This window comes from Lagenorhynchus albirostris, chromosome 19, assembly GCF_949774975.1.
Source record: "Lagenorhynchus albirostris chromosome 19, mLagAlb1.1, whole genome shotgun sequence".
Taxonomy (NCBI): Eukaryota; Metazoa; Chordata; class Mammalia; order Artiodactyla; family Delphinidae; genus Lagenorhynchus; species Lagenorhynchus albirostris.
The window spans coordinates 33,516,062-33,534,598 of record NC_083113.1 but is presented as its reverse complement, the minus strand read 5'-3'; the positions used below and the strand labels follow the sequence as shown (position 1 = coordinate 33,534,598).

General features: G+C 55.6%; 1 protein-coding gene across 11 annotated transcripts in view; it reads left to right on the top strand.

The window, feature by feature from the left end:
- The first annotated feature begins 262 nt into the window (after positions 1 to 262).
- The window catches only part of KIFC3 (kinesin family member C3), a 35,904-nt gene continuing 17,629 nt past the window's right edge, over positions 263 to 18,537 (top strand). For 3 of the 11 annotated variants that reach the window (XM_060132240.1, XM_060132237.1, XM_060132239.1), the window contains exons 1-5: positions 263 to 347; positions 4,216 to 4,423; positions 6,985 to 7,127; positions 10,910 to 11,048; positions 13,981 to 14,183. In XM_060132240.1, the coding sequence (XP_059988223.1) occupies positions 4,258 to 4,423; positions 6,985 to 7,127; positions 10,910 to 11,048; positions 13,981 to 14,183 (651 nt within the window). In that variant the 5' untranslated portion in view covers positions 263 to 347; positions 4,216 to 4,257. Of the gene's footprint in view, positions 348 to 4,215; positions 4,424 to 4,458; positions 4,799 to 6,984; positions 7,128 to 10,909; positions 11,049 to 13,980; positions 14,184 to 18,537 lie in introns of those variants that run through there. The other 8 variants (XM_060132242.1, XM_060132241.1, XM_060132238.1 and 5 more) reach the window with 7 other exon arrangements.

Genomic DNA, 18,537 nt, shown 5'->3' with positions numbered 1-18,537 from the left:
AAGGTGCGTGTGCGCCAGGGGTGAGAGCGCACGTGTGCACTGGCGTCTGTGGGGCGTGGGGACACTCAACGGGAAGGTCTGAGCAGAGTGGGCGGCCCCACGTGCGAGTGTGAGTTTGTGCGTGTGCGCGCGCGCCACCACCCCCCACCTGGGTCTGAGCCGGTTGCCATGGGAACGCGCCGCGGCCCGGAGTTAATCATTTCCTGTGGAAAGTGTGCGGGAGGGGCCAGAGAGGGGCGGGAGCTGGGCGGGCCGGGGAGGCGGCGGCGTGGAGCTGCCTCCCGCTGGAGGGCCGGGCCGAGCCCCGGGCGCTGCGGCGACGCAGGGATCCTGCCTCCACCAGGCCGGTGAGTCCGGGGCTCGCGCGGGCTGAGGTGCCGCGTCCTGGATCCCCCTGCGCGGCCCCGTTGGGGGTGCGCAGGGAGGGCCGGGCCCCGGAGACCCGGCCCTGCGCTATCCTACCCCCCACCCCCCTGCGCCGTCCAGTCTGAGCCGAGCAGGGCATGGGGGCGGCATGTCCCCTGGAATCCAAGCAGCCTCGGGACCCCCTTTCCGATTTCAATGGCCCGGGAAAGCCGGACACTGCCGGGGAACCGCGTGCCCGTCAGCGCCGCCCCCTCCCCTGGCAGAGGTCCCTGCATCCGCAGGGCTGCCCTGAAGGCTGCAGTTTCGGGCCCTGCCACCCCGTAGGTCCCCTGGGCAGTTCACTTTCCCCTTCGCAGGGCCGGGATGGGGTGGGCCAGCCCCAGGTTAGGAAGGAGGGCCTGGGCCGGTGCCGTCCTGGGCAGTGGGCGAAATTGAGCCTTTGACAGCGGTAGCCTGGGGCGGTTGGCGGAGGGGGGGGCCGGAGGGGGCCGGGGGGGGGGGTGGGGAGCGGGCCCAGCAGGAAGGGCGAGCCAGAAGCCACCTCCTTCAACCCCCTGTTGTGAGTTAGAGCAGAACTCTGGCGCAGTGAAGGGCCTGGTCCTGGCAGATTTTAAAGAGGAAGCGGCATATAAATTGGTACCATTTGCACCTCTGACACCCCAACCCCCGCCAGTACACACATCTGTCTCAAGGTTTGGGGTCGTGGCCACCCCTGGCCTTTCATCTTCTCTGGCTTTCTGTCTGCCTGAGGCTGAGTGAGCACGGTACGCTGGCCCAGGCTGTTCCCCATGCCCTTGATAAAAGTAACCCTCTCCTTGGCCGGAGAGTCATTTGCAAGGAATGCAGTCTCAGAATGGGGCCCTGTATTTGCAGTGACTGGATTTTAGGGACGCAGGGTCATGAGTTCTGCTGTCCTCATGGACACCAGGGAGCAGAGATTTTGAAATCTGGGTTGACCTGCAAAACCCAGGACGTGTGACTGTGCGGAGGGGAAGTCCAGCCCCTGTTCAACCTCCTTGACATTCTGCCCGCTCTCCAGGGAGACCAAGCCTCCTGGGCAGCAGTCTCTGGGCAGTTGTCAAATGTGTCCCCCAGTCATTGCAATATCCCTGGTCTGGGGCAAGGGGGCTGTAGCTCTACCACCCCGGCCTAAACCCAGAGAGGCAGGTGCTGGCTCTCCTGCAGCCAGCCCTCTGCATCCACCCACCACTGGATAGAGGTCACTGAAAAAATAAAATTTGGGTATTCTTTGTATATGCCAGTATTGTTCTGAACATTGTATATATGATTGTCTAAACTTTACACCAACCCTATAAGGTAGAGTTCTCCCCATTTCACAGATGGAGATACTGAGGCACAGAGACAAAGTAATTCTCCCAGGGTCACACATCTAGTAAGTGGCACAGCCGGGTTCTGAAGCAGCTTTCGGTCATAACCACTCTACTCATATGCCCCCGTCACCTCGCCCCATGACCTAGGCTTTTGAGTCTCCAGCCTTGGGCTGTTTGAAAGTCCTTGATACTTTTGACCTTCACACCCCTCAGGCTGCTAAATTCAGCTGCTTTTTCCTTTTCAGCATCTTGGACACATCCTTCCTCTTTCTTCCTGATATCTTCCTGACTGCCTCCCAACTTCCCTTCCTGAAACCAACGAAATATTGTCTCCTGTCCCTGACCCCCTCAGACTTAGCTGATGCCCTTTAAAAGTCTTCTCCCTCAACTGTGACATCGACCTTCAGTGTCCTCCGCCATCTCACCTTCCCAGCAGCTTGGCATGCAGGTGGAGCCTGTCTCACTCCCTCCTCATCCCTTGGGCAGCTGAGCCTCAGGGTTGCTTGTGCGCCCAGCTCCGTGCCAAGCAGCCTGGAGGAGGGGACATCTGGTTCCTCCTGGTTCCTTCCATTCCACACTGCTCCATCTCCCATTTCCTCAGCAGAGCTGCCCCCATATTGGATTAGCCTCCAACCCACCCTTTGGCTGGCAGTCCTGCCCCCTCCCAGGGAGACTGCACCCAGGAGCCTCCTTCCTCCTCCAAGTTGTCTTCCTTAGTCCAGGAAGGCAGCGACCATGACGCCCTAGTCAGGAGCCTGGCATTCTTCCAGGGCTCAGCTCTGCGAACATCGGTCACCAGATGTTCAGGCCGCCCATCCTTGCACTCTTCTCTTGCCTCTCGATGCTTCAGTCACTCCTGTCCCTCTGTTGACCCAGCATGTGCACATCTCTCCTATGCTAAATACCACATCCTCTCCTTCCCATCCTAGCCAGCTTCTCCAAAGTGAAGGAAGTGGCAGCTTCCTCTAGCCCCCATCCCCCTTGGGCCTTCCCACATCTGCCCTCTGCCCTGCTCCACTGACCTTTCTTCCAGTTTGACCTCTCCGTGGCATGGTTCCCTGGGAACTGACCATCCTCTCCTTCCCCCTTACTCTCCGGTCACCTCTGAGGACTCTGCACCTGCCTGGTGCTCCTGCCACCTCTGACCTTCCTTCTCCAGCTTTTCTTCCCACTTGGAGTGAGCTCCATCCTTCTTGGTTGCCTCTCATCTTGCACCACCTTTGGTGATTGCATTCTCACCTGTGCCACAGTGACCCCCGTCAGCCTCCCGGTTCTGTGTCTTCATCTCCAGCCTTGCTCTCTTCCAAGCTTAAGTTTGAGCTTTTGTGTGCATTCATTTCCGGGCCTTCACCCAAAAGCCATCACCAGATGTTTGGTGTGGATGTAGCTTCGCTCTAGGCTGGGTGCTGTGGGACCCACCCTGGGCAGCCATAGAGGGTCAGGGGAGATGGACACTGTTCAAACAGATATCTTTACTGCCTGGTAGAGAGTGGTCAGTGCAGTGAGGGTTAGGGAAAGTGGCCTACAGCCCAGGTGGCGCCATTAGAAAGTCCTTGGGTGCCTCCAACTCCATTTTAAAACCAAAAGCAAACTCCACATTGCCCCTCCGAGCTGACTTGGCTTCTTCTGTAAATGGCATTACTTGTTTTCTGAGTCTGGTGTCACAGCTTGATGTCACCTTAAATGCCCTCAGAGCTGCTTTGCACACAATAGGTACTCAATAAAGACTTGTGCAGTAAAAGAAGTCTGTTCTGTTCCTTTGCTCTGTTCATAAGGGCCCCATGGGGCTTTCTACCCAGACCAGTGTTCCCCACACCCACCCCCGTTCTCCATACCACCTGGTGCCTCCCTGCATCCTGTTTTGATTGTGGAGGTTTGTTGAAGTGTTTACCTCCCTCCTGACAGGGAGCTTTGAGGCCATGTCTCTCCTGATCAAAGAGGACCACTGGCAGGTGCCTGGCACACAGCAGGTACTGGGTAAATAATTATTAAATGAGGAATGAATGAATCTTTGTATTTCAAATCCTAGCTCGGTGTCTGCCAGTTGTAGGTACAGTGTGAAGGCTAGTTGAATACAAGAATGAGCTGATTTTAAGAGAATTTGCTATATGTAAGCCTGATGTCACAGCCACAGTCAAGGCCCCTTCTGAATAGATTCATGGAGACGCTGTTGACTGGTGCTTCCTCCGTGTGGGGCTGTGACCTGTCTTTATGCTGCCAGGCTCCGAGTGGAGGGGCTGAGATGTGGGGTCTCCACATCGCGCTGCAGAAACACCTGATGGGCTCCCTGCCCACTTCTGAGCCTCCCTTCTCCTAAACTACTACCCTGAAATGGTGATAGGCTCTGTTTCAGCCCGTGAGCCCAGGGGCTCCTTGGGGGACATTCGAGTTGGGGCTCTGGTTTACAGGTGACCCAGTTCAGCGGACCCTTCCAGATGGTGGGCTCCGATCAGCTTGGGATGGGAGCGGAGGGTTCCGGCTAGCGGGCTTCAATCTCGCTTTCTTGCTCTCTCCGCAGGCTGCCCGACGCCCGGAGGAGGCTGCTGAGCCCCGCCGGGCCATGGTCCCGTCTCGCAGGACGTGGAACCTGGGAGCCACGCCCTCGCTGCGCGGCCTGTGGCGAGTGGGCCGGGCCGGGGAGCCCGAGCCGGGGATGGCTCGCCCCGCCCCAGCCAGCCCGGCCGCCCGCCCTTTCCCACACACCGGCCCGGGGAGGTTGAGAACTGGTGAGTCCGCATTTTTAAAATGCCTCTTTATTTCCTTTCCTTCCTCCAGATACCAGCGATGAGATCGGGGTTTCTGGCAAGTTCCTAGGCTCAGTCAGAGCTGTCAGGTAATTACAGGGTATCGGCAGCCCGCGAGCCGGGCGTGGAGTCAGGGCGTCAATTTCGCTGGGCGCTCCTGCCCCGCGCCGGTCTGTAAAGAGACGCCGGGGACGCCGAGTTAAACGTTAACGCAGTCTGTAGCGCAGGGGGAGAACGCCGCGCATAGCCACGCGCTCTCTGGCCCGGCCAGGTGGCTGTGGCTCTGCGATCCGCCTGTCCTTGGCGGCGGAGCGCTCGTGGTCTCGCTCCGGTTTCTGCCCGCGACCGGTAAACAAGGTAGGTGAACTGCTGCCCGGTGCCCTGCGCGGATCTGACACTTGATTCCGCCAGGGCTCGCCCGCGGATGGCGAGGAGTGGACGGAGGCTGCTCCGGAGCGTGGCCTGGCAGGGAGTGGGTGCCATGCGCTCCTTCTAGGTGCCATCCAAGGTGGCCCCGACAGCAGGTGGGCAGTGAGGGAGCCCCCGAGTCTGGGCCCCCGCTGTGCCCCTGGGGGAGCTGTCAACAGCAGCTCTCCTTTCTGGGTCATGTCCCCTGGTGCCTCCAGCGTCAAGAAGTGGGCAGCTCCTCTGATTCCCGGTGGGAGCTAGATCGTCAGGACCGGGGAGCTGCCCCATGACTGTCTGCCAGCCTTGGCTTGGGTAGGTTGTCCTGTAAATGTGGGGGCGGGGGCATCTTCAGACAAGATGCCTTCAGGGGTTTGCTGTCTGACTGTCCCTGACCTACGGGGAGATTGCCAGCCTGTCTGAGCTGGCAGAGTCCCTCCAGGACATCAGGTCCAAGCCCCCCTCTATGTACAGAAGGGAAAACTGAGGCCCAGAGAGGGCACATAGCAAACTCCAGTTCCCTCTCTCTCATCACACTTGTGCCATAGGTGGCAGCCAGAGTGCTGCCCTCCGAGGTCTCTCTACAGGGGACAGTGAGGCTGGGGGTGACCCTGGAGGGCGCCGGGGAAAGCTTGGGCTTTTGGGTCAGGTAGCCCCAGTTGTCTGGAAGGGGCTGAAGATGGTCTCTACCCAACAAGGTTGTCCAAAGGATTAAAGATGAATGAACAGTATTGCTTTTCTGGTTAAAAAAAAAAAAAAAGAAAAAGAAAAAAAAAAAAGAAAGAAAGAAAGCAAGAATTGAAAAAAAACAAAAACATGTTCTCTTGGAAAACTAAAAAAACCAAAACAAAAACACAGAAAAGTATAAGAAGGAAAATAAGAATCACCTATAAGCCTGTCACTAAACATTTTATATAGTTCCTTCTAGTCTTATGTGTGTGTGTATTGGTCTCTTAAATTAGTGTTATGAGGATTATATGACCATACAGACCTTTATCTACTTTTAAAATTTAAGACAAAGGTCCAGTGAAATCGTGTGTGTGAAATGCTAAGCGTGGTGCCTGCCACTGGGTAGAGCCTCAGCCAGTGTGGATGTCCCTGGGCCTCTCTACCCCCACGCCCCTCTCATTGCTGCCTTGAGAAGGGTAGGCAAGCAGAGGGTGGGGTAGCACATGGGACTGGAATACTGGCTCTGTGTGACCCTGGGCACATTATTAACCCTTCTGGGTCTCCAGTTCCTACCTCTCAGCGTTGTTGTGAGGAGTTGATGGCCTGCATTGCTGGCTACCTTCTGTGTGAGCACTTTACATGTGTCGCCCCGTTTAATCCTCATGGCAGGACTGAGCTTGGTTCCTTATGCCCATTGTATTGAGAAGGAAACTGAGGATCAAGAAGGGCAGTAAGGCCTGGAAAGCACTTGGCCCAGTGCTGGCATTCAGGATGTGATGGCCCCCCAGGGTGGGAGCTCTGCGGCTTGCCCTGTGAGGCGAATCCCCTCTCCCGCCCCGTCTGGTCCCACGGGCTCTGGAGGTGGGTCAAGGGAGGGGTGAATGGGGTGTCGCTGCTGCAGCCCTCTCCCCCGACCCAGTGAGGGAGGCGGTGCGTCAGAGGCTCGAGAGGAGCCTTAACTGGTCCTGAGTGTGTTTTTGGAGGCTGCAGGGACCACGCCACCCAGCGTGGGGTTGGTCTTTATGAAGGCAGGGGAGAAATTGCCACCTAGAGGCAGCCTCGGTAATGAGGCCGCGGCCCCAGGGTGCACCTCCTGTGAAGATTAGCGCAGCCAGGGTGGCATCAGCTTCCTTCTGCTGCTGTCTGTAGAGGGTGTTCGTGGGCAGGTGCCAGCCCTAACGCCACCGTGGAGGGAGGGGAGCCCGCCGCCTCCCGCGGGGTCTTGGGCGACTTCCTGCAGAGGATCCCAGGGCGGCTTGTGGTTAGGAAGGAGCGCAGCCCCCGCCGAGTGCCAGGCCTTCCCTCTGTGTAGGGCAGGCATGTGAGGGCGTGTGAGTCCCTCCTGGCAGCCCCTGGGCTGCCTGGAGTGTGTGAAAGGGGAGCTCAGCCACGGCCCTGGCCAGTGGTCCCCGGCCAGCAGTCTCCAGCCAGCGTCAAGCATCTCACCTGTCTCCTCTGTCCTGGGACAGGGCGTGGAAGAGACAGCCCGGCTGGCGGCGACGAGGACTCCAGCACCCGAAGTGCAGCTCGCCCGGCCCTGGCTCAGTGCCGAGCCCTCAGCGTGGACTGGGCGAGCCCCGGGAGCCCTCACAGGCTCTACCTGACCCTGCAGGTGAGCCCTGGGGCGGTCAGAAATGCCAGGGCTCGAGCTGGGCCAGTGTGCCGTGGCCCTCTGAGCTCCAGCAGCTTCCTTCTCCGGGGAGGGAAGCAGGGAGGGAGAGCTGGGGGCCTGCCTTCTGCCTCTTGCCAAGCTCCTCACGGCACATCCACCCTGAGCCTGCCTGAATGGGGCAATGTGCTTATTAGGTTAGCTTGGGGGAGATCTCACAGGAGATGACAGCAGCTTCTCAGCCACGCCCTGGCTGAAGTGTTAAAGTGGGAACTGTGGGGCCTTCAGTGAGGAGCTATTGGGAAGATGGGCAGGTTTTTAGGGGAGCTGTTTATTCCCACTGGGGCATATGAGTCCATGGGGCAATACTTATTTACATTTCCTCGTTTAAAGTGAGAACCTAAAGCTAGACAGAGGACTTTGCCAAAACTTGGGTTCTTTTCTCTTGCAGTTATCACTGCAAGTCAGTTATCATGTGACTTTCAAAAGACAAACTTTACGTATATATGTGTAGTATTTGGTTGTAGAATTAATACATCATGATAGCAATAATAATAGCTGCTCCTCATTGAGCACTGACTTTGTACCAGGCTTTGTGGCATGTATTGTATGTCTCACATCAGTCCAAGACACAGTTACTGTCTTATGTGAGTTTTATGGATGAAGTAAGGGAGGCTCAGAGAGGTCAAGTAACTTGCTAGTGGTCACACAGCAAGTTGGGATCTGAACATGATGAGCTTTATAACACATGGTGTAAAGAATTCACACGTGGCAGGAATATAATATCTAGAAATTGAATGTCTCCCGTCATCCTGTATCTTTGAGAAATCCACTATTAAGAGTTTGGTGTTTATTTATCTTTCCTGTACAACCACTTCGTTGGATTTATACAATTTTTATTCTTTATTTTTACCTTCTGTTCTGTGACTAGCTCTTTCCCTCAACAGTAAGTCTTGGTTATTTCTTCACGCCGGTCAGTATATAGAGAACTACCTCATTCTTTTTTTTTTTTTTTTTTAATTTATTTATTTTATGGCTGTGTTGGGTCTTTGTTTTTGTGCGAGGGCTTTCTCTAGTTGCGGCGAGCGGGGGCCACCCTTCATCGCGGTGCGCGGGCCTCTCACTATCGCGGCCTCTCTAGTTGCCGAGCACAGGCTCCAGACGCGCAGGCTCAGTAGTTGTGGCTCACGGGCCCAGTTGCTCCGCGGCATGTGGGATCTTCCCAGACCAGGGCTCGAACCCGTGTCCCCTGCATTAGCAGGCAGACTCTCAACCACTGCGCCACCAGGGAAGCCCGAGAACTACCTCATTCTTTTAAACTGCTGCATAATATTCTACTTCAGGGTTTATCTAACTGATCCTCTGTGTTGTTTCTGATTGCAAAGAGATCCTTAAACAAATACTGATGCATTCATGCAGCTACAGCTTGAGCAATTTCAGGATAGCACAGGCTCTGTAATTTTTAAATGGATGCGTTTGTTAACAGATATTTATGAAGTGCCTACTCTGTTAGGTGCCAGCACACAGCAGAGAAGAGAAATAGACCCAGCAGTCTAGCAGAGAGGCCAGGAGTAATCAAATGATCACAGATGTATGCGCAAACATTGACATAGTGGCTGAGGATGAAGGACCCGAGTTATCTGGGGGTGTTGCCAAGGCCCCTCCCCGCAAGAAAGATTGTGCATGAGGGGGCTGCCTTGAAGGGACACATGCAGATGGAGGGCAGGAGGGGCTGTGGGCAATACGTGCCCTTTGTGTTTGTCCTCCCTCGTGTGGCCCCAAGCCGGGTCTGAACATGGACCCCTTGTTTGTCGCTTCAGGGACAATCTTGGGCTTCTGGGTTTTTGTCAGCCCTTCTTATGTGGTCCATCTGAAAATGGAACCAAATGGTCCTTCTTTTATCTATAAGGTCTGCGAGAAAAGCATGTTGCAGGGACAGTTAAAGAAACTGTTTTTATGTTAAAGAAACCATTTTTTATGACTTGAGCCGTTGGTAATTAAATCGGGAGGTGGTCAGAAACCAGCAGCCTTGAGCTGGGCGGAGGCTCTGTTCTCGGATTTTGATTATGGGGTGTTGGGTTGTGGTTGCCGCTGAGTCCTGGGGTCAGCAGGTCTGCTGAGGATCTGAGAAGCTCCCACCAGCAACCAGTTTCCACAGCTGTGTCCTGGGCGCTTGAAGCTTCATTCTGTTTATAGGGGCTTCAAGGTGGGCGGCGGATGTGGGGCCCAAGTAGGGACCCAGACACAGTGAGGGGACCCAGTGGGTCCCCTGCCAGCTTCTCAAGCAGTTACAACCTGAGTCGCTCCCTTCGGAGGCTGCAGAAATTCCCAACCCCCCGGGGGCCTGCCTGCCCATCCTGTGGCTTGGCCAACAGGCCAGAAATAGTGTAACCTTTGCTCTGGGCGGCAAATGGAAACTTCCAGCTGCCCCCGTTGCCGCCACCAGTGACAAGGCTGCTCGTGCTGGTGTGGCAGTTGGTCACAGGGTGGGGACAAAATTAAGTCGTGGGAATTTTCCTAAATACGAGAGACTGCTCACCACCCTCCCTTCTCAAGCAGAAAGTAGAGTTGCTGTTTTAAGAATGAGGAAATGAAACTCCAGGGAAGGTAAGTAGCTTGCCCACGGTCACACAGCTCACCTGAGCCAGGCTTCACACCCAGGCCTTTCCGACCCCAGGCTCTGAACATTTTTTAAACGTAGCATTTGTCTTTTTGTTTTGAATAAGGTGGGCACAAAGACACGCACAAAAGTGTCTGTAATCTGCCTTGCCAGATAACTTCTGTTATCAGAGACAACAAAGCAGTACACCATAGAAGCTTACGAGGTTAAAAATGCAAACGCCAAAAAGATGCAAAATGAAATGTAAAGGCTTTCCTTTCTTCCCACTCTCTCTCGGTGAAGTTTCTTTTGATTTCCCCCAGAGTTTAAATGCTGCATATTTCTCCTCTTAGCCCCTGCACCGTCATCCAACCTCTCAGAGGAAACCAGTGTATATTTCCCCAGATTTTTTTTTTTGGAGGCTTCTTTTATTTCCATTATCCTTAAATGGAATCGCACGTTACGTGTGGTTCTGCTGCTTGCCTTGGACGTCTTTCTGTGTGAGTTGCAGGTGGTTTTCTCTGCGTGAGAGACTCTTTCTGCCTCTCCCCTCCGTCTCCCCACCCGTTCCCTGGTCTGTTCTACCTCAGCCTTCTTTGCCTTGGTTCCTCCTTGACCTAGAGACAGGGTCCTGCGGTCCCGGATAGCCATGTTGGGCGGTGGGCCACGGCCTTTCCCTGCTCATATGGACCCGGGTGCCCCCTCCTAGGCAGTCCCAGGCTGGTGCCGTTTGAAGGTGAGGGCAGCTGACATCATGGTGGGGGGCGGCGGGCATTGCCCTGAGACTGCCGTGTGCCTGGTGGTGCTGGACAAGCCTGTGAATGCTGGGACAGTGCACCTGAAGCGATCAGGCCACTGCAGCGCTGACTCGGGGCTCACAGGTCAGCTGAGTGAGCTTCACCTGAGGGTTTCTAAGTGCCCAGGAACCTTGTTTGCTGGCACAGAGGGCTGGCTGCTGATGGGGGCCAGGAGGACGCACTGCCCCGCTCTTGCTGTGAGATCTGGGCATGTTTTCTTCCAGACTCCGGGCCTCGTTGTCTCCACCCACAGCGTGAGGGATGGGCTGGCCGGGTCTGAGGTCCTCACCAGCTCCGGGAGCGCACCGTCCTCAGGCTCAAGGGGGGGTCCCCTCCCCGCCACAGTCCCCCTCCCCCTTCACGTGAGGATTCTGGTTGTGTCTTGGCAGCAGGCCCTGCGGGACAAGGGGTGCGAGAGCAAGAGTCAGGGGGCGAAAGAAGAGAAACTCCCGAAGAGGCAGGCGCCGGCCCCCAGGCGGGGCCGGGAGGCCCAAGGAGCTGGTGGCACCATGAATGTAGAGAAAACAGGTAAAGGAAGTCTGCCCGCTGACCTGGCACAGCCCAGGCTAAAGCCGGTGTCGGAGGGGAGGCTCTTGTCCCAGACACCGTCCTCCTCCCCTGGAGGTGGCCCCCTGGACGTGGAACTCAGAGACTGCAGCCTGCCCGTCCCCACTCCAGGGACACCCTCCTCCCAGGGCCGCTGCCGCGCCACCGGTGATAAGCAGCTTTGGCCGGCATGGGCTGGGGTTGAATTTCCCCGCTTTTTGTCTTTTCCCCAGCGCCTGTCAAAAGCAGGGTGAAGGTGGCAGCCTCAAAGACGCCACCTCCTGCAGAGAGAGGCCTGACCCCCCTCCTTTTGTCTCCGTGGGTCCATCAGGGACCCAGAAGCCCTAGGACACGGCTTCGCTCTGCTGCGTCGAGGCTGGGAGAGAGGAGCTGGTGGCTCCGCTCTTCTCCGGCAAGGCTGACAGGCTCTGGAAGAGGCTGTGTGCCCCCTTTGTGGGGTTCCCCAGCAAGAACCCAGAGCCCAGCAGTCACTGGGAAAGTGCATCCTCAGGGAGCCTGAGGGGAAGGCCAAGAGCGAGGGGGGAAAGGAGCTGGCCTTTCTCAAGGAGCCTGAGGGGAAGGCCAAGAGCGAGGGTTTGCCTCCTCCTGTCAGAGCTTGATTTGTTGTCTGAACTTGCGAGGTGGAAGGAACCACTCCCTTCTCTGAGGTTGATCCAGAGCCGCCCTCACCCGTGGGCCCGGCACTGATTCGGGGGCCGGTGTCGGGGTCTGGCCGGGGTGTGGAAGGGGGGGCATCGTCCAGCCAATCCGGAGGACTGACTCTTGTCAGTGGGTCCGGGGATGGGACCCCCGAGCCTGAGTGTCCTTGAGGGGCCGTGTCCAGGCAGGGTCTCTGAGAAGAAAACTGTCTTCTGAAAACTCGGACCGACAGCTGACCTACTATGAGGATGCAAAGGTCCCTCAGTCCCCGCCCTTAAGTGCTCCTTTGATCTCACCTCTTCCTCCGCTGCTGTTGTCCCTTAGCTTCCTCTAGGTCTTTTCTTGCCCAGCAAGTGCTCTCCGGGCCCCTCTTAGCTCCCCTGACACACGGGCACTGTGCCCAGGTCAAGGTGAGCTCCCCTGGCTGTGGGCTCTGAGGGTGAGATGAGCAGTGTCCCGGGCAGGAAGGGCCATTCCACGTCCTGCTGGGTGACACTCACTCACACCTGCGCATCCCTCGTGGGATCCAGGCTCTTGCCCAAGGTTGCCTCCGGATAAGGACCATTGTCCCCATTTTACAAAGGAAGCCCCTGAGGGGCCCTCCCATGCTTGTCTGAAGTGGCAGAACCAGCTCTTGGACCTGGAGTCAAGAGCATTTCCTGCCACACCACGGCAGTCTGCAGAGAGAGGGCTGCTGGTCACATGCTGCCCATGGCAGCCCCGTGTGCAGGCCTGGAAGCATCTGTCTGAGCTCGCTCTCTCTAGAACAGAGAGCAGAAGCTTGGCCAACTGTGTGTGACACGCATGCTGTGTCACATGCAGGCCGCACGGCCAGGGCTCCTAGCCAGCCAGTGATGGCCCCTGTTCCCGCTTTCCAGAGGGCCTTGAGTCGGAGCTGTCCCTCGGGGTTGGGAGGAAGCGAAAAGGCAGTGTGTGTGTGCGTGGCCTGCTCCCTTTAGAGTGAGAGCGGCTTCTCCCTGTCTACCTCTCCTGGGCCCAGCGCGGAGATGTCCTGCCCAGCCTGGAATCAGCTCCATCTGCGCTCCCCGCTCCAGCCCAGTCCCAAAGCCAGGCTGCTGCTTTGGCTTCTGTGCTGTCTCAGTGAGCAGCACACTCGCCACCTCCCTGTGGGTTGAAGCTGGGATGTGTGACTTCAGGCGCAGGCGGCTTTGTTTCCAGAGTCTGGGATCCCCCCGCCACCGCGTCCTGCCCACACAGTGTGGCGGAGCCCAGACACCCTGGTGCTCCGAGGTAGGGTGGAGGCTCGTGGCCAGCAGATGCCACTCTTCATGCTTCACTCTTGGACACTTGGCCCTGCCTCTCAGGCTTTGGCCAAGTTTGGGCTGCCTGAAGATCCCAGCCCTTCCAGCCTCTCCTCCGCCCCACTGCCCCGCCTCCTTGCCAGTTCCCCACCTGCAGAGACCGTGGCCATTCTTGGGGCCATCAAAGCAAGCTGTGACAAGCATGCCAGGCCCCATTAGCGGGTCACAGGCCTTGACTGTGTGTCTCTGTCCTTCTATCTGTCTGTCTGTCTGTCTCTTCTGCTCTCGGTGACAGGATGGTGGAAGGCTGAGGCGCCTTGTGTTTATCCCTTGTTTATCCCTGTGTTTATCCCTTCCTCGTGCCTGTGAGGTCCCTGTGCTCAATCCCGCAGGGGTCCACCTGGGAGCGCGCCTGGCTGTGTTCCTGCCCACGTGCTGTGTCTGTCCCCGTGTCCTGGTCTGTCTGTCCCTTGCACACGCACACCTCCACTTGCTCCCTCTCTGTGTGCGGGTAACCACTCCCTGTGGAAGGCAGGGGGCAGGCTGGGGAGCCCCCGCCTCTCTTCTGTACTCTGGAGAGGGTTTGGGGTTTAAAGAAATCATGTTCCACCAAGAATAGTGTTTTCTGAGGAGAGAACAGCTGTTGCTAGAGCTATGTCTTTCTCAGCTGCGAGTCCACGCAGGCTGGCCGTGGAGAGGGTATTGCGCGTCAGACCTAGAACACAGGCTTTGGGGGAGTAATCGGTGGAAGCTGCTTTCCTAAGTCCTGGTCTAGGCAGTTCCACCCCCCAGAAGCTGCCTGCTGTGAAGCGGCTTCGTCCGAGGCAGGCCCCGGAGGCCCCCGGCTAACCCATGCTGCTGCCGCCCCCAGCCCTTGCCCGGCTCCCTCGTCCCCTCTGCTTGCATCCCCTCCCCTGCCATGACGGGCCCCCTGTCCTCGGCCAGGCTGGGGCCTCTGCTGCCCTGCTGATCGGCGGCTGCTTTGCTCATAGGTGGGCGGCTCTTTGGCAGCGGGAGGTGCTCGAGCCTGTCGGGGCCGCCAGGTGCGGCCCCCGTGGTACATAGGATGGTGGAGGCCATGTCCCAGCTGCAGGAGGAGAAAGCCCAGCTACAGGAGGAGCTGGTGGCCCTGCGGGAGAGGCTGGCTGTCTGCGACAGTGATCAGCAAGCCACATCCACCCAGCTGCAGAATCAGGTACCTGGGGAGGATGGGACGGGCTGAGGCCGCTGCCCACTGTGGAGCAGGTCGGAGGACATCGCCCAGGGCACCCGGAACCCACCAGACCACCAGGATAATGGACGGATGGGGTCTCCGCGCCTGGCTTGGGTGTGCACGAGAGGGCGAGGTGGCGAGAATCAGAGGCCTGGGCCTCCCATGCTGGCCATCCGTGCGCCCCATTCCTCGTGGTTAGCAGGGGCCAGGACCCCCCTCTCCAGGAGTGACAGGCAGCACGTGTAGGCATGAGTGGATCAGGAAAGCGCAGGGGTGTTCCCGTCCCGAGGCCAGTGCTGAGTCCACTCCATCTTCCAAGGTGCCCTGGCTTGGGCAGCCCAGGTGGACCAAACTCATTGCAGAGGTCACCCCACGGAAAACTGGCAGGAGATGAGAGGCTGGCATGTGTGCAAGTGAGAGAAGGGAGCTCTCAAATCTCTGGAAGCCCTAGAAAGTGAAGGTTCTAGGGCTCCTCCTTTATTAGCTAGCCAGGAGGACTCTGGGGACGCCACAGTCCCTGTGGGCTGACCCCTAGCCCTCCTCCGTATGCCTGGCTAATTCACCCTCCTTCCCATCACCACCTAGGCCCCGAGACCCCTTTCCTGGGGCTCAGCTCCCCACTCTTAATTGTCCGTGTCTGTCTCTCGTGCCTGTGTCTGACCCTCCCCACTTCCCCAAGGTCCCCAGCCCTGTCTCCAAACCATCCCCATGTTGGAGCCCATGCCTGAGCTCCTGGGCCTGAGCTCTCTCTGGAAAGCCCTGCCTTTGGTTGGGTCAGCTTCTTTCTCTGTGATTTCCCAGCATGTGGACCTTCTACTCGGGGGAACATCACTGAATACCGTGCCTTGTTCTCAGTTCCAGGGGCAGCAGGTTATTTTCACGCACTTTTAAAAATGCAGCATCTTCCCAGCTTACAAGCGTGTCCTCAAGGACTCTGTCCTGACTACCTGTCCTTGGCTGCGCTGGGTGGGCCTCCTTGGGGCATCCCTAGTGCCCTGTGTCTCCCGCTTGTACAGTGACCCCATTGTTTGCTGCCTCTGGGCCTGTCTGCCCCACTAATGGGAGCTCCTCGTGGCAGGTGTGACCCCCCAGCTTTGTGTCACTGTTGCCTCCTGCGGCGCCCACCTGTGTTTCTGCCTCAGATGTCTGCTGGGCGCCTGGTTTGTATGGGCACCCCGCTGAGCAGTGGGGATGCCCAGGTGGACAGGCACGCCCTGGCCTGCGGAGGCTGTGGTCTAGGGGAGGACAGATGTTTGTTACATGCACTTATGAAAGTTGGAAGGGTAACGAGGGCTCTGCAGGCGGGTACACACACAGGGAATGAGGGTTTCTACCACGCGCCTTTGTCGGGGAGATCAGGAACCGTAGGGGAGGTCAGGGGCAGCCTCCCTGAGAAAGCGGCTCTGGAGCTGAGGTCTGGCACGGAGCAGAGGAAGTGCATCCGTTCTGAGCTGAGGGAACAGTCAGTGCAAAGGGACCGTGGCAGGGGGAGCAGAATGAATCTCAGGGCGAACCAAGGCTTGTGTAGCTGGAACGTGGCATGAGGTGCTGCCCCATGGGGCTGTGGGGCTGGTCTAGGGCCCTCCCTGCAGGACGCATGTCTGACCTGTGGCAAGAGCTCTTCCTTCCCTTGATTTAGTTTGGGCACTTTTGAAACAAGTTTTGTTTTTTAAAGAACTTGACTGAGATGTAATTCACATACTATAAAACTCACCCCTTTAAAGTGTACAGTTTACGGTCTTAAGTATATTGGTGACGCAGCCATCACCACTGTCTAATTGTAGAACATTTTTATCACCCTGCGAAGACCTGTTTTCACTCCCCATGTGCCCCTGCCCCCAACCCTCGGCAACCACTGCTCTGCTTTTCTCTTTGTTCGTTTGCATGGATTTACCTTTTCTGAACGTTGCATATAAATTAAATAACAATGTATGGTCTTTTGCGACTTTAAACAAATGTTTAAGAAACATTTTTTCCTTGAATTAGCAAAATTGACTGACTTTTTAGAGGGGAAGTTGCAGGTCAAGCATGTCAGCCTCTTTGGTGTCCTTGAGGGCCAGCTCTCCAGATGCGCCTGACCCCTCCCCTCCCCTCCCCCCAACCTCCACGCCTCTGAATGATTTGGAGAATTCAGAATGGTTCCTGGTCTTTGCTCATACTTTTTCCCTGAATTTTCTGACTGCCAGTTCTTTTCTGAAAAATATCTCAGGAGATGCCCCTGAAGCTCCAGGTCTCTGAGCCACTCTTTGGAGAGTCTGACTCCGTAGAGCTGTGGCCAACCACTTGGTCCTAGAGCTGGGTTCAAATCCTGACTTTGGCACTACTCATTAGCTGTGTGACCTTGGGCTAGTTAGTTACTGCTCCGCACCTCAGTTTCCTCATCTCTAAAATGGACATAATAACAGTACCTGGTGAGATGACCCAGTATTATTGGTGTCGCCACTGCCACCACCGCCAATCATTGTTACAGGAATGGTGTTGGATTTGGAATCACGTGAGTAGGGTCCTAGTCCTGGCTGTGCAGCCGTAGCAAGTCACTTCCTCTCTGAGCCTACATTTACCAGTCTCGACTCTGGGTCAAATAGATGTTGCTTCGTGGTTATTGGGCAGCTCAATTATGGGACTGGACAGGAAAATGGATGGTAAACTGTAAAGCGCTGTGCCTTGTGAGGTGTCACTTCTGTGTGCTCTGGTCTCCTGTCAGCCTCACTGTGGTTTGGCACAGATTGACCTTTCTGGTCTTCTATACGTTGCTCTGCAGGAGTTCCAGTCCTAGGGTCACCACTTAGTGGTCAGGTGACCTTGAACAAGTTGCCTAACCATGACTTAAGCTCTTGGAACCTCAGTTTTTCTTCCTGTAAAATGGCGATAATAATAGTATGTACCTAACAGGATTGGGGAGTTCAAAGTGATGATCTTATGAAGCCCCCCTGCCCCACTGGCAAAGCTGACTCAGCAACTGGGGCTGCCATTGCCCCTGTTGGAACCCGGACTTGTGAGGGCTTCAGGAGTCTTTTTCAGGCCTCCCCTTGGATGTGTCAGATGGAGATGTTTATATTTTCTGGGAGCTCACTGTGTGCCTTGTGGGGAGCACTAGGGTCAAAGGTCCTCAGTCCCGGGGCACCCAGCAGCCCCAGGCCACGTGCTGGTGGCCTTGAGCTCCCCTGTCCTCTGTGGATGTCCCTGAAGCACTGGCCTTCATGCTTCCAAGGCTCCTACCATCATTTTACACATACCCAGATTGCACCCCTCCTCTTATTGCCCCCACACCTCAAGATAGAACCTTACATTGTGAGCAGAAACCACAGGCTGGAAGACTAGATCTAGCGCTCAAATGCGCCTTGTTTCTTTGACCTGCTTTTTTCTTTTTTTTTTTAACCACTTTAAAAATTGTGGTAGAATGCACGTAACATAAAATTTACCATCTTAAACATTTTTAAGTGTATAGTTCAGGGTATTAATGTATCACATTATTGTGCAACCATCACCATCGTCCATCTCCAGAACTCTTTTCATCCTGCAAAACTGAAACTGTCCCCACTGAACAGTAACTCTTCATCACCCCAGCTGCTAGCCGCCACCATTCTGCTGTCTGTGAATTTAGCTATTCTAGGTATTACACATAAGTGGAATCACAGGATTTGTCTTTCTGTGTCTGGCTTATTTCACTCAGCATAATGCTCTCCAAGTTCATTCATGTTGTTGCAAATGGCAGGAATCCCTTTTTTAAGGCAGACTAACATTCCATGGTATGGCTAGACCACATTTAGCTTATCCATTCATCCATAAATGGACACTTGGGTTGCTCCCACATTTTAGCTGTTATGAATAATACTGCTATGAACATGGGTGTGCAGATATCTCCTTGAGACCCTGCTTTCAATAACTTTGGGTATATGCCCAGAAGTGGAATTCCTGGATCATATGGAAGTTCTATTTAAAATTTTTTGAGGAATCTACCACATTGTTTTCCACACTGGGTGCACCATTTTATATTCTCATCAGTAGGGCACAAAGGTTCCAGTTTCTCAATATCCTTACCAATACTTGTTATTTTCTGAGTTGCCTTTTTTTAAAAAAAAAAATAATAGCCCTCCTAATGGGTATGGAGTGGTATCTCATTATGGCTTTGATTAGCATTTCCCTAATGATCAGTGATATTGCGCATCTTTTCACGTGCTAATTGGCCGTGTGTATATAATCTTTGGAGAAACGTCTGTTCAAGTCCTTTGCCCATTTTGAATTGGGTTCTTATGTTGTTGTTGAGTTGTAGGAGTTCTTTATATATTCTGAATATTAGCCCCTTATCAGATATGTGATTTACAGATAGTTTCTC